Source organism: Balaenoptera physalus, assembly GCF_965194825.1.
Source record: "Balaenoptera physalus genome assembly, chromosome: 3".
Classification (NCBI taxonomy): Eukaryota; Metazoa; Chordata; class Mammalia; order Artiodactyla; family Balaenopteridae; genus Balaenoptera; species Balaenoptera physalus.
Genome location: NC_138890.1, coordinates 143,649,671 through 143,664,943, shown reverse-complemented (window position 1 = coordinate 143,664,943; position 15,273 = coordinate 143,649,671). Strand labels below are relative to the sequence as shown.

General features: G+C 36.1%; 1 protein-coding gene across 3 annotated transcripts in view; it reads right to left on the bottom strand.

Annotated features, from left to right (window-relative positions):
• Positions 1 to 2,242: 2,242 nt before the first annotated feature.
• The window catches only part of TTC33 (tetratricopeptide repeat domain 33), a 28,377-nt gene continuing 15,346 nt past the window's right edge, over positions 2,243 to 15,273 (bottom strand). For all 3 annotated transcript variants that reach the window (XM_082453868.1, XM_082453867.1, XM_082453869.1), the window contains exons 3-5: positions 9,155 to 9,236; positions 7,229 to 7,360; positions 2,243 to 4,276 (exon numbers count right to left, since the gene is read on the bottom strand). In XM_082453868.1, the coding sequence (XP_082309994.1) occupies positions 3,923 to 4,276; positions 7,229 to 7,360; positions 9,155 to 9,236 (568 nt within the window). In that variant the 3' untranslated portion in view covers positions 2,243 to 3,922. The remainder of the gene's footprint in view (positions 4,277 to 7,228; positions 7,361 to 9,154; positions 9,237 to 15,273) is intronic.

Here is a 15,273-nt window from a genome sequence, read left to right as displayed (position 1 = left end):
AACACACTTAATATACCTATTGATTTGAAGATAATTATAGAACTATGGTTTTTGTGTCAACTCACAGCTCATTTAGATACATGTATGTCATGAAATCAAAGTCCAGAGTCAATTTAGAAGGGCTTCTGACTCAAGAAACCTGAAATTAAAGAAATGATTGACAATTTCCTACTGCTGGGGAAAGGAAGGGAAACAAGCTTCTGACATCATTACATAAAGTATAATTTTCAAACTGGTCAGTTATAATCCTGGAAACTCTAGTTTTCTGAGACAAAGCTTTTTTTAATTTAAAGTCTTCATTATAGTTTTGACATACAACATCAATTTAAAAGCTGATTTCGTACTTGAGTACCATAAAATTTTGTACATAGGCTCCAATTAAAGTAGATCCAACTAATTATTAGAGAAATGCAAATCAAAACTACAATGAGGTATCACCTCACACCAGTTAGAATGGGCATCATCAGAAAATGTACAAACAACAAATGCTGGAGAGGGCGTGGAGAAAAGGGAACCCTCTTGCACTGTTGGTGGGAATGTAAATTGATACAGCCACTATGGAGAACAGTATAGAGGTTCCTCAAAAAGCTAAAAATTGAATTACCATATGATCCAGCAATCCCACTACTGGGCATATACCCAGAGAAAACCATAATTCAAAAAGACACATGCACCCCAATGTTCACCGCAGCACTATTTACAATAGGCAGGTCATGGAAGCAACCTAAATGCCCATTGACAGACGAATGGATAAAGAAGATGTGGTACATATATACAATGGAATATTATTCAGTCATAAAAAGGAACGAAATTGGGTCATTTGTAGAGACGTGGATGGATCTAGAGACTGTCATACAGAGTGAAGTAAGTCAGAAAGAGAAAAACAAAAATCGTATATTAACGCATATATGTGGAACCTAGAAAAATGGTACAGATGAACTGGTTTGCAGGGCAGAAATTGAGACACAGATGTAGAGAACAAAAGTATGGACACCAAGGGGGGAAAATGGTGGGGGGTGGGGGTGGTGGTGTGATGAATTGGGAGATTGGGATTGACATGTAAACACTGATGTGTATAAAATTGATGACTAATAAGAACCTGCTGTATAAAAAAATAAATAAAATAAAATTAAAAAAAAAAAAGTAGATCCAGGTTCTGTGATCTATACCTTGCATGACTTTTCAACGTTTATGTAGTGTTAGCACATTTAAGATAAATACTCTATAATCTAAGAACCTGTTGTCGGGACTTCCCTGGCGGTCCAGTGGTTAAGACTCTGTGCTCCCACTGCAGGGGGTGCAGGTTCGATCCCTCGTCGGGGAACTAAGATCCCGCGTGCCACTGGTGCGGCCAAAAAACAACAACAACAACAAAAAGAACCTGTTGTCTAGAGAATAATATATGATTCTCAAATCATCAGGCATGGTCTGGATGTGTACTGTTCCGACTAATGAGTGTCTATGCCAATACAATTTTCAAACAAGAATACTACAAATTATGTTCAATATAATATTAGTGTTTAGTGCTGTTTCAGAAAGTATATTAAATATCTTTAATTATATCTTTATCATAAACATCAATTGTTTTTCTCTCAGATTCAAAAGCATTCGCTATTATAGTTACCAAGCTTGGTAAAGATCTATCAGTATTCACATCCTTATAAAATAATGTATGCATTCTTCTCTTCACACACAGAAGAGTGTTAGCTAAGCATCTTTTGGGGCCTGAAGAAATGAGCTGCCTTCCTTCTGCATAATTCACTATTTCTTTCTCTCCTCCATCCTGCATCTAAACCATCTTATGTCTTATCTCTGTGTAAGGAAGAAACAAACCTGGCCTACTGATGTCAATAAAGAGGAAATGCTAGGTTCATAAACAGAATTTAGTGGCTACATGCACTCCATCCTGGGTCTTGCTTCTTTTGGGTTGAGGTATAGACCTTACACCAAGAAGAGTCCTCGACTGATAGCCATCTGTCCTACAGTATCAGAAGTAGTGACTTCTCACTTTCATAAAAGGAAAAGATTACAAAGTAGTTCTCCTCCTTTCTTAAAATCAGAAGAAAGTGAGGTTAAATAAAACCAATTCAAGTTCTTCATAGAAATAGCTAGCATTTACTGAGTACTTCATACACAAGACACCATACAAGGTGCCTTACATATTTTATTTTCATATAAGAAATGAATTAAATAAATCAATCTAATTTTTCAAAAGCTAACAACACAAAATAATAGGCAAACCTTTAAATGCAGAAAAAACCCATTTATTCACAAATTATACAATAAACATCCATTACTCGAAACAACGTACGAAATAGTAAGTGCTCACTTCTCTCGATACCCAACTATCTGCCTTTTGAGAGTATGCCTTATTAAACAAAATAAAATATAATTAATATTTGTTTTTTGGATCTTTCTAAAACTAACTTCTTTAACCAGAGCTAACTTTCTGATACAACTTTGGGGAAAAAATATAATACTTTTCAAGGCAAGTGCTGGCTTCTCCAACTCCGAAAAAAAGAGGTAAGCATTCCACTAAAAGAAATGTTTTTAAATCATCTCAGAAAAATGTACACTATTACATGTACATGCCCTCAGAGGGTAAGGTAAGATTCTTTAAAATAACTTACTTCCTCTCTAACAAGGATAAAATTAATTTTAAACCAATAATAGCTTCCTGAGTTTCAGAAGTTAACAGTACACAGCAGTTCTACTGTACTAACATATATGTGGCATAAAAATAACAATTAACATTAGCAATGACAGTATTGACTTGTGGATGTGACTGTGGCCTTTCAATGAAATATATTCTGCAATATATCCTTTCTACTCATGGGACTGAACCATAAATCACATTTCAGTTTCTATGTATGTTGTGCCTAAGGTATTCACTCATTGGCACTTTAATAAATCTCTACTTTTTTTTTTCCAATTTTTAGAAAGGTATAATTTAGCTATTTAAAACTGTGATTGTTTCTCATTTCACTGAGTAGTTCCAGAAAAGTTAACTAGAAAAGGAATTCCAAACCATCAGCTGGAAAGTTATATCAAGAGATAAGTTATTTTCAAGGTTTTTAATCTTGTAAAAGTAAGGAAAAGAAAATAACTGCTTTTGACTGGGACAAAAGCAGTGCAATTTGTTATGATGTATCTATAAGAGCCATTCATTTTAAAAAATGCACATCTTAAAAATGACTCACTTGGTGCTAAGGACTACTCTATCTACTTTAATAATTTAAAAAATAAAACCATGATTCTGACATTTATCAGTATTTCACACATCTAACAAATACTGAAACTAGCAACTACCATTGTTATAAAAAAAGTCAAAACAAAAGCACAAATCAGAATTAAGAGAAACTTCAGAAAGTATTCAGAATGTACACATATGCATGCATTTTCAGTCAAACTTTCAAGGATCCCACATATAACCAAATGACAACTTTGAATCAAAATGAATGTCAAAAAGATTCAAGCTTTGTGACAGACTTACTCTAATGAAAGAAGAGAAAAAGAAGAGTGAATAGTAACAGCAGTGTATTTCTAGCAGGGAAAGAAGCCTACTTCCTTTATCATAAAAGCCAACAAGTCAATATTTTAATAACACTGGCCATCAAGTTATTCACTCTTTGAGAATTTATTTTTCAAGTTGTATCTTTAAAATGCATTCACTTATGTATTTGGATTAAATTAAGCTTATTAATCAAAAAACCACTGTACCCAGAATTTTAATCTTAAGAAGCTGAAATCATAGCTTATCAAAGCAGAGTCCAAACACTACACAATAATTCTTCCATTTAGTTTTTATATGCCTCATCTGAAAAACTTATTTTACAAACAGGAGTTTTGCCCTGTTTCTCTAAATGCCCCCACGGCTAAAATTTAGGTGGCAAAGATAGATTCAAATGATTCCTGCTAAGCTTCATCGGGCTTTGATAAAAACAGAGCCATCTGGTGGAGCAGCACCATCTTCCTTCTCAGTCACAGTCTCTACAGTCCCAGAAGCCGACACAATAACCATTGTTTTATCTGCTGCAACTGTCTTCTGTTTTTCAGCAATAGCTGCACAAACAGCTACAATCTCCTCACTTTCAAAGTCATACTCAGGAATTGACTTTGGTGAGAAATGTGTTACCTCTGCTGGTGCTTCACTTTTTTTAATCCTCTGTGCTACCTTCTGCTGCTCCTGGAGCGTTCTTGCCCAAGAAAGGTCTTCTTTCCATATTTCAGGGTTCATTGGATAGATGTGAAGGGCTACTTGAAAACTTCGAATTGCCTAGGGAGGAGAAAAGGTCAGACTTTTTTGTTTGCTTAGTTTTAATAAAGGAGTGTATTTAATATAATCTACAATATCCATCTCTCTCTCTCTCTCTCTCTTTTTTTTCCTCAGTGTATTAGAATGTAAAGATGGAAGTTAGAGCTGTTCTCTACCCACTAGATGATGGTTACGGTAAAAAAAAAAAAAAAAAGAGTCAGAGTGTAAAAGAAAGTGGCTGACAAATTGTTGATGAGGACTAAAAGTCTATTAAAACAGAGGTACTGATATTATGGCTCAAAACAAGGCAAATGCATTGTTCAGTTTCTGCAGATCAGCAAATATATAAATCTGGTGATTTCCTGGGCTAACCCATGATCAGAAAGGTATCAGGAATGCATATCTTTGAAGCCAAGAGTTTAGATCATGATAATGATAACATGTCTATAGTGTCACAGGAGACAAAGAAGGACATTATATAATGATAAAAGTGTCAATTCACCAGAAAAATATAATGATTATAAATATATATGCACCCAACAGCAGAACATTTAAGTATATAAAGTAAACACTGACAGAACTGAAGGGAGAAATAGACAGCAATAAAGTATTAGTAGGAGACTTCAACACCCCACTTTCAATAATGAATAGAACATTCAGACAGAAGATCAATAAGGAAACAGAAGATTTGAACAACACTATAGACCAAAGGGACCTAACAGACGTATATAGAATGATTCATACAACAGCAGCAGAATACACATTATTCTCAAGAACACACAGAACACTTCCAGGATAGATCACATCTTAGGTCACAAAACAAGTCTTAAATTTAAGAAGACATACCAAGTATCTTTTCTGACTACAATGGAATAAAACTAGAAATCAACAGCAGAAGGAAACTGGAAAAACTTACAAATACATGGAAATAAAACAGCACACTCTTGAACAACCAGTGAGTCAAAGAAGAAATCAAAAGAGAAATTAAAACATATCTTGAGACAAAAATTAAAATGTAACATCCTGATACTATAGGATACAGCAAAAGCAAAACTAAGTGGAAGTTTATAATGATAAATGCCTATGTTAAAAAAAAAAAAAGATCTCAAGGAAAAAAACCTAACTTTATACCTCGAAGAATTAGAAAATGAAAAACAAACTAAGCCTATGAACATTTTCCAACATACACACCCAGCTCCGCATAAAAATCTAAATACTCATAGATGTATATACAACTATTGACTTTTAATTTACTGCCTGTTCTATTTACCTATGTATTTTCTTATGTTTTTGTCCATATGTATATGTAGAAAGAATTGTGAGATGTTAGAAATTTTAGCTTGTTTTCAATATATTTTTTACAGTATTCTCTTCATTATGACAATGAGTAAAGTTATTTTTTTAACCATTCTAGTATTTCAAAAGAACGGCTTAAGTTTACATAAAAATTACAAATTTAGATTTTTTTCAAGTAGAGCCCTAAAACTGTATTAAATGGGGGAAAAAACACTTTTAATTCCATGAATTTCACAATATAAATAGAAAGAAGTGTATCAAGGGGAAAAAATAGCAGTTGAACAACTGGTACTCCTATTTTGAAAACTTAAAATATTGAATAATTTTACTTTTATTGGTTTATTCAAAGTATCTCTGTTGTCTCACCTGCAGTTTATTTTCTTTCTTTATAGGACAATCTTTGCTAAACATTATGTCCTAGAGATTTTTCCCATTACCATAGGTACTTATAAGCAAAACAGATAATGATTTGTAAGTTTTTAATAAAGGAGAAATGGGTAAAAAGTATCATAGAATAGACTTTTGTTTTGCTGTTAACCTGTTAGAAAACTAAATTCCTTGAATTTCTTTTTCCAACTCTGATATGATTTAAGTCTTCAGATAAAAAAGAGGAAAGATGACTATGTTAAATGGCAAGGAAAGAAAACAACCTTTGATTTAACTTGTTTCCATCACTGTGAATTTTATTTCAGATTATCATTTTTAAGTTACTTTACTTTAAGCAATCCTTTTCTCATCAAAATTCCTTATGATTTTTGAGAATCTGATAAATACCTTTTTTGGTAATTAGAAATAATGATATATTTACAAGAGTACCAGAAAATCTAAGTTATCTACAACTGACTAAAGCCATTATTAGTAATGTTAAATTCAGGATTTACCAATAATTTTAGCCTTTAAAGAAACTTCTTTGGGATTTTTTGCTTGTTTTGTTTTTTAACTGTAAAAAGCTAATAAAAGCATGAAAAATCTTAATTTTTGATGACAAAGAGCAAATCTGGCACCACTATATTAGATTTACAGAAGTCTTTTAGGAAATTAGCTGTCAGGTATATCTAGTTCAGTCAAAAGAAAAACAAAAACAGGACAATGCTCACAGCCAACTCTGACCTACCAAGCCTTTGCTACCTACAAGGTATAGTCCAGACAAGGTGAGAAATGCATCAAGTACCAGTTTAGAGTAAACTTTACACAATGAGTATTTCATTTTCATAAGCTTCTACCCTTCCCTATTTCTCCCCTCACTAAGCCTAGCAATTTTTCAGTCTGAATATTTATCACCATTACTCTCCCGTATTTCACTTTCTTCCTTCCTCAACATAATCTTTTAGTGGTTTTTGTCTCCATGGTGATACTAATACCACTTTATAATGTGGTAAATTTAATGATGCAAGGAACTAACCTAAAAGTTGTTTTATATTTAAATAAGGTTTACCAAATGCCTACATTTCACGTTAATATTTTTTTAATTCCCATGATGCCAAATACCTGAAAAATATTCTGATCCTGATATAATTGATATCTGTAACGGAAAAAGATGTTCGGTAATAACTGATCTGTGTTTATGGGTTAATACCTTTAAAAGGTTATTTGCTATTTACTATTTACTTTTTGGTTCAGCTGATGCAAAGCATGTCGAAATAAAATGTCATCACTGTAATAATCTGACGTACTTACCAAGACTATCTCTCCTAATCCAAGCTGAGCACGTCCCAAAGTTTGCCAAGATTCCCATGAATGTGGATTTCTCTGGACAGCCATTTCCGCAGCATGAACTGCTGGGAATGTTTCATGAAGAGACATTAGGACCTATAGCCAAAAAAGAAGAAACAAAACCCATCAGTAATATTCATAAATTAGCAAACTAAACACTAGCCAAAAAGAAAAAAATGGATAATTGTATGTAAACAACTCTTTTCATTTTTTAAAAATATATTTTTAGTCTGGAAAATATAACATTTTAGTGGGTTTGACCGCCTTCTCTGCTATTCAGGGTGAGAAATTATATTCTTCCTACTCCTGAAATAACTATGAAAAATACAAAGCATTCCCTTTTCAACTGCTCAACCCTACTGCCCATCTGGTCAACACCAGGTGGGCATATTCTGGCCATGGTGGCTCACAGCTATCTGAACCCCAATTCCCCTTCTATTTATTCTACTTACAATGTGTTTTTTTAGGGAACTCCAGGTCCTGCTGTCAAACTAGGTAAATTTAAATTTGTTCAACTACCCATCCTGTTCCTAGTGAACATCTTTCTGCTCTAAAAATCATTTAAACACTCCACCAGCCTCCCCACAACTGGGTTCTTCAAATCATACACATCAGAAAAATCAGGGAGTTCCAGAACCCTCTACCTCAATTTATGGGAAAGGGCTGGCTTTGATCTATAATATTTTGACCATCTGCATTTCACAAGATTTGTGACACCATCATTATCAGGTTCCAAATAAAACAACTCATTTCATATAGCTTGCCACAAATCCTATCTTTAATATATACATATTTAAGATTAAAAATTAAAGACTTATCCAAATGAAGGTCCTCATGGCACTCCATTCAGTGGAAATAATTTATTTGGGTTTTTCCTGGATAAACTACAATCAAAGCTGAAAAAGGATGTGCCCTATGTTTGGGATCATCATCTGAAAGATATGCTAGGTGTGTGGATCAAGGCTGAACTGCAACCATTCCCTGCCAGAAGTATGTTTCATTCTCTCTTTGAGATTTTAAACATCTTTTGGATAATCTAATACAAGTGCTCAGAGGTTTTCTTTATGAACTTTCCCACAAAATATTAAAACTGTATTTTTAAGTAGAAATGTTATTTTTATATTAATAAATTGAGTCTATTCTGACCTTCTGCTATGGACTAGGCCATTTTTAGAGAAATATCATCATCTAGAATCCAATCCATCCTCATTCTGAAGAGACTGAGTTACTGCTAAGCCCACTACAATTAACTTCCAAGGAAAGCTAACACATTTCATTCATTTAAGGGATCACCAGTGACTTTTTAAAAGACATCCATCTGCTCATATCTTAAGCAGTTAGGTTGAAATGAAAGTTAGCTTCATTGTGAAGTGTTTTAAACAAACTTCTAATCTGATGCATGAGGAAGAGCCATAAATAATATGGTGACATATGTTTTTCCCAAATAAACTATATTTTCAAAAAAAGAAAATGGGGCTTCCCTGGTGGCGCAGTAGTTAAGAATCCACCTGCCAAGGCAAGGGACACGGGTTCGAGTCCTGGTCCGGGAAGATCCCACATGCCGCGGAGCAACTAAGCCCGTGTGCCACAACTACTGAGCCTGTGCTCTAGAGCCTGTGAGCCACAACTACTGAAGCCCGCGCGCCTAGAGCCCGTGCTCCGCTACAAGAAAAGCCACCGCAATGAGAAGCCCGCGCACTGCAACGAAGAGTAGCCCCCACTTGCTGCAACTAGAGAAAGCCCGTGCGAAGCAATGAAGACCCAATGCAGCCAAAAATAAATAAATTTATAAAAAAAAGAAAGAAAATGGGAGGAAATGCTCTTTTGGCTCATCACCAGACATAGTGAGTGCAATTTCATAATGAAAGGGAAATTCTTCATAATTATTACCTGTGATTTCATCTCATACAGGGTAGCATCATTTGGGGTTAACTGCAGTGCTTCATCCCACTTCTGAATCGCCTCTTGGTATCTATGGTTGTTAAAGTTACATTAATATTATATTTTCAGTATGTCTTTGAGAGTACATGACCAAATTTAAAAATCAGAAAATAAGGAATAATTGTTTACCAAGAAATATCTCTATTCAAGAACTGATAATGGTGATGTTACAAAAGCAGGAAAATTTAAGACATACAAGGGACAGTTCCAGGTTGGTTTAGTTATCAGAATTAGCAATCTCTAAACTAATCAAAAATTCAAATGACACTAGTACTTTCTAAGTATAATAAGGTTATATCTAAAATACAAATCATATTCAGGTTGTTTAATCCTCTGAAACTAGCCTAGGTGTTTAACAATTAGAACTATAATTTTAAAATTTTGGTCTTATAGAAAAAAGAGGAAATCCTTATAGTGAAAAACAAATACAGCAGCAGCCTCTCATATCTTCTCTCCTCAATCTAGTATCCAAAATACACGCAGGTGCATGCACGCACACACAAACATACACTTAAAAGCTCTGCTTCAAATGAACAACTACTTTTAAACTACTGTAAACAATAAGAGGACATGTACAGGAACACTATTTTCAAAACCTTTGTAAGGGACAAAAAACTTTTTTCCTTCAACAACTTAAACATAAAAATAAACCTCTAAACAAATGCTGATGAAGGCAAGTTCTTAACGGGGGAAAAAAACAGCGAATAAATGCAGGAGAAATATTAGAATTTTTAAAATCATCACTTATGAAATAATGGATCTAGATGGATCTAAACGAAGACCATCAGTGGATGCTAAAACCATTAGGGAAAAGATGGATGCAGAACTGTACGACGGAAGACAAGGCTGATATTCCCCTGAATGCTGTAACTGACCTTAGCATCACTAAAGGGACACTCAGATATTATATATGTCATGATGTGATGCAACAGAAAGTAAACAACACCATGAATATTCTAGCAAAAAAAACCTGAACTTCAATTGAAGCTGCTTGACTTAACTTCCAGTTTACAGAAAATACAAGAGATGGAGGGAAAAAAATTAAATGATCCAGAGGGAAAAAATCAGGCAAATCCAGAGTGTGAGACAGTCTACTAAGCAATTTGCCTAGTTAATTCAAAAAGTCAATGCCATGGGAAAAACTTTTAAAGGTCAGAGAATTGTTCTAATGTTCTAAATAAGGGTCCACAGACTTTTTTCTGTAAAGGGCCAAACTGTAAATACTTTAGGCTTTGGAGACAAGACAGTCTCTGTTCCAACTTCCTGACTCTGCTGCTCTAATGTGAAAGCAACCACAGACAACACAAATGAGTGGTGCTGTGTATCAACAAAACTTTATTTAGAAAAACAGATGGCATACAAAGTTTGATCCACTAACTGTATGTAGTCTTAGTCCCGGCTCTAAATTGAAAGAGACTAAAAACACCTAACAACCGGTAACGATGTATGAGTCTTGATTGGATCTTCAGCCAAAAAATCAGCTATAAAAAACATTTTATGGACAACTGCAAAACTAAATACATATGAGATACTAACATATATTAGGAAATTACTGTTGTCTTACATGCTAGTTATATTATGGTTATTTTGGAAATGTCCTTATTGATAGAAAATTCATATAGAAGTTTTCAGGGATAAGCTTTCATGATGTCTGCAACTTATTATCAAATGGTTCATAAAACATATACAGAGAAAGCAAATATGGCAAGATAACAACTGCTGAATCTAGGTGGTGGGTAAACAGATGTTCACTGTAATTTTCAACTTTTTTGTATGTTTCAAAATTTTTACAATAAAAAGTTAGAAAACAGTTTTTAATGGAAAGTTATAAGCATGTCCCCTATCTTTCTACATACACACATGCACACAATCATTAAAAGCCAAGTTTGCTGCTTGATAACAATATACTCAAAAACAAAAAGGGAAAAAAAGTAAACTATGTTTTTTTAAATGCACATCCAGTTTGATCTAGCAATTCCATTTCTATAAACCTTTCTTGGACTGACCTGTATGTGTGCACACTTATATCTTTGAAAGGATACCCACTATATCATTTGTAAAAATTAAAGATGAAAATGTTCTTTTTCAAAAGAGGTAAGGTTAAATACATTTTAGAACATCATATAATGAAATACAAGTATACCTTCATATCCAAATCTTTCCGGTTCCTGATTTCAGATAGTAAGAGTCTGGATAGTAAGAGACCTACGACACAGCCATTAAAAAAAAAAAAGGACTTTCCCTATGGCACAGTGGTTGAGAATCCACCTGCCAATGCAGGGGACACGGGTTCGAGCCCTGGTCCAGGAAGATCCCACATGCCGCGGAGCAACTAAGCCCGTGCGCCACAACTACTGAGCCTGCACTCTACAGCCCGTGCACCACAACTGCTGAAGCCCACACGCCCTAGAGCCCGCGTGCACCAACAACTGAGCCCACGCACTGCAACCACTGAAGCCCATGCACTCTAGGGCCCATGTGTCACAACTACTGAACCCGTGTGCTGCAACTACTGAAGCCTGCGTGCCTAGAGCCCGTGCTCTGCAACAAGAGAAGCCACCACAATGAGAAGCTTGCGCACGGCAACGAAGAGTAGCCCTGCTCGCCACAACTAGAGAAAGCCCGTGTGCAGCAACGAAGACCCAACACAGCCCCCCCCAAAAAAAGATCTCTAAGATGTATTAAGTTAAAAAGACAAGGGAGAGAATGGTATATAGATTATATTTAGAATGCTACCATTAATGATGTTTTAAAAGATCTATAGACCCACAAGCTTATAAATATAAAGATGATCTTGGCAGGATATCAAGAAACTGGTGACTGTGGCTGCCTCTGGGAAAGTGAAATAAGAGGCTAGGGGACAGGAGTAAGGGCAAGACTCTTCACTGTGCATCCTCTGTTATTACTGCATTTGCTTTTTAAGAATCATGAGTATGTTTCATTGCCTTTTTCTTTTCATTAAAAATTTTAAGAATAAATTAAATAAACCATGGATCTGGGAAAGATCACATACAGAAGAGAGTAGATAAGAAAGAGAAAAAATACCAGGGCTGGAGTTTTCACAATCTGGAGGTCAAGCAAAGAAGGAAGGACCAGCAAAGATGACTGAGAAGCAGAGAAAGAAAGGAAGGAGAAAATTCAGGAGTGTGTGTGATTTTATAGAAACCAAGAGAGAAGTCTGTCATGGAGAGAGTGACGAGTTGTACTGAATACTTCAGAAAGCTCTAATATCATGCAGGTCATTGGGGACACTAACCAAAACAGTATTGTTGGAATGGTGGGAATGGAAGCCAGACTGAATAGTGAAGTGGAAGTAAAAAGGTAGGGACAGTGAATGACTCACTTGGGAAGTTTTCCTGTGAATATCAAAGAGAGAAATGAGAAGATTACGCATATAAGAATATAAGATCAAGAGGTGATTTATAGGGACTTCCCTGGTGAAACAGTGGTTAAGAATCCACCTGCCAATGCAGGGGACCTGGATTCGAGCCCTGGTCCGGGAAGATCCCACATGCCACGGAGCAACTAAGCCCGTGCTCTAAAGCCCGCAAGCCACAACTACTGAGCCCACGTGCCACAACTACTGAAGCCTGTGCACCTAGAGCCGGTGCTCTGCAACAAGAGAAGCCACCGCAGTGAGAAGCCTGAGCCACAGTGAAGAGTAGCCCCCGCTCGCCACAACTAGAGAAAGTCCACGCGCAGTGACGAAGACCCAACACAGCCAAAAATAAATAAATAAATATATTTATTTATTTAAAAAAAAAAGAGGTGATTGACATATCTCAAACACAACGTGTTCAAACTGAACTCACCATCATCTCCTACTCCAAATTTACTCTACCCGTATATCCCTGACTTAAAGAACAGCACCACCGAGTCATTAAGAAAATCCTGAAGCCATTCTTGACTATACTTTTCCCTGCTCTAGGTCACATTAGTCTTCAATTCTCTAATTCAGTTCCTTTAATCCACTGTCACTGCTACTAGTGTAGGTCCTCAGCCTTCCAGGATGGTCAAAAATTCAATAAACCAGTCTTCCTGAGACCAGTCTTGCCTGACTCCAATCCATTTTCTACTCTATCTCAGAAAAAAATTTCCAAAACATAGTTTTAATGAGTTCACCTACTGATAAAAACATTTCAATAGCTCCTGGTTACCTTCAAGACACTCAAGTTCAGGCCTCTTACATTTAACTAGACATCCAATAGACATGTCTCGGCTCCAAATCCCCATTCTCCTCTAGACACTCCTTTCACTGACGTTGTACATTATGCTCCTTCCAGTTCTACTGAACTATTGTTGATACTCCAAAGGGAGAGATTTTCTCTGGCCTCTTCTTGGCTTTGCACATGCAGATTCCTACGACTGGAACATTGTTCTGCCCCTTCTTCAGCTAATTTCCATTTATCTTTTATGACTGTTCTGATGCTATCTCCTCCCAAAAATCTTGTAAAACAGGCTTTAATTCTTCCATTCCCCCATTTAGTTAAACACCCCCCTTTTATATCATCCAAGGAACTCTCTAAAACAGTACTCTTTACTCCATATCAAAACAGCTTCCCTCTTTGTGTTGCCCCCCAAAAGATGCTTATCTAATATTTTCTTTGTGGCATCAATGCCTAACAAAAGCACTAAATAAATGAGTAAAAATAGATACAAGACATTAATATACTAAGTTAATTTGAGTGAAGGGAGAAGAATATGAAACAACAAATGACAAATGATGTTGAACATAATTTTATCTTTGCTGAATCACACTGCTAGATTTTATGCAGCTTTAAAGTAAATTTTAATTACTTGTCCTGATTAAATTCTTGACAAAAGAAAAGATGCATACATGAAAACACTGCTAAACTCAAAAGCTTTATTCTAGATATAACTGATTCCCATTCCCAGTGGTTTTGTTCTATAAAGTCACCATAAAGACTGAATTAATGAATACTGAATCATTGGTTCTAAGGTTAAGTTCCAGCAAGCCTCTGGTCACATTTTTATCAACTGATTAACATATAACCCTGTTTATGTCCGTTTCTTTTTAAAGACATCTTTAATATACATTGCTGATTCACTAACACTGAACTCGTGGCCAGCAGCACTGTAGCTCAGGCCTGGATGAAGCTTACCTAACATGCGTATTTTCTCCACATGGCACATCACAGCCTTCTTGGGCTTAACAACACTAGACAGCACTTCTGCGCTACACTTGGGGGCCTTTTTAAACAGCAAAATCACCAAGAAAAGGCAAAAAAAAAAAGTGCAAAACATAACACTAAATAGACCACAGAGAGCACGCTTGTTTTCACTATGAGAGATAAAACACAAAGGCAGAGGGAGCATTGCCTTGTTTGACTCAGCTGGGAACTCAGATGGGAAAGCACCATGAGTATTGATTTTGGTGTTGCAAATACATTGTACTGAGTAAGTGAACTCACAAATCCAAAATCCATGAATGAGGACTAACTGTATTTAAGAAGAAATGTTAGAGCATTTTTGTCAATGTAAATAAATTGTAACTAAACACATTGATCACCACTTTCCACTAATATCATGATAGACTTCTATCATACAATTTTATGTGCTCATGTGGAAATACCAAAACAAATTTAAAAGCTATTCCTATACAGCTACATTTCAGTAAATCAGCAGCTAATATATGATTCATCATTTTATTTCCTTACGAAAAACTATATCATCAAGAACGTTAAAGGGAACTTCCCTAGTGGTCCAGTGGTAAAGAATCCGCCTTACAATGCAGGGGACGCAGGTTCGACCCCTGGTCAGGGAACTAGGATTCCACGTGCTGCGGAGCAACTAAGCCTGCGTGCCACAACTACTGAGCTCGCGCCCCTCAATTAGAGCCCGTGTGCCGCAAACTACAGAGCCCACGCGCCCTGGAACCTGCGTGCCACAATTACAGAGCCCAGGCACCCTGGAGCCCGCACGCCACAACTAGAGAGAAGCCGGAGCACCGCAACGAGGAGCCCCCGCACCGCAACGAAAGATGCCGCAGGCCTCAGCGAAGATCCCGCGTGCTGCCACTAAGACCCGACGCGGCCAAAAATAAATAA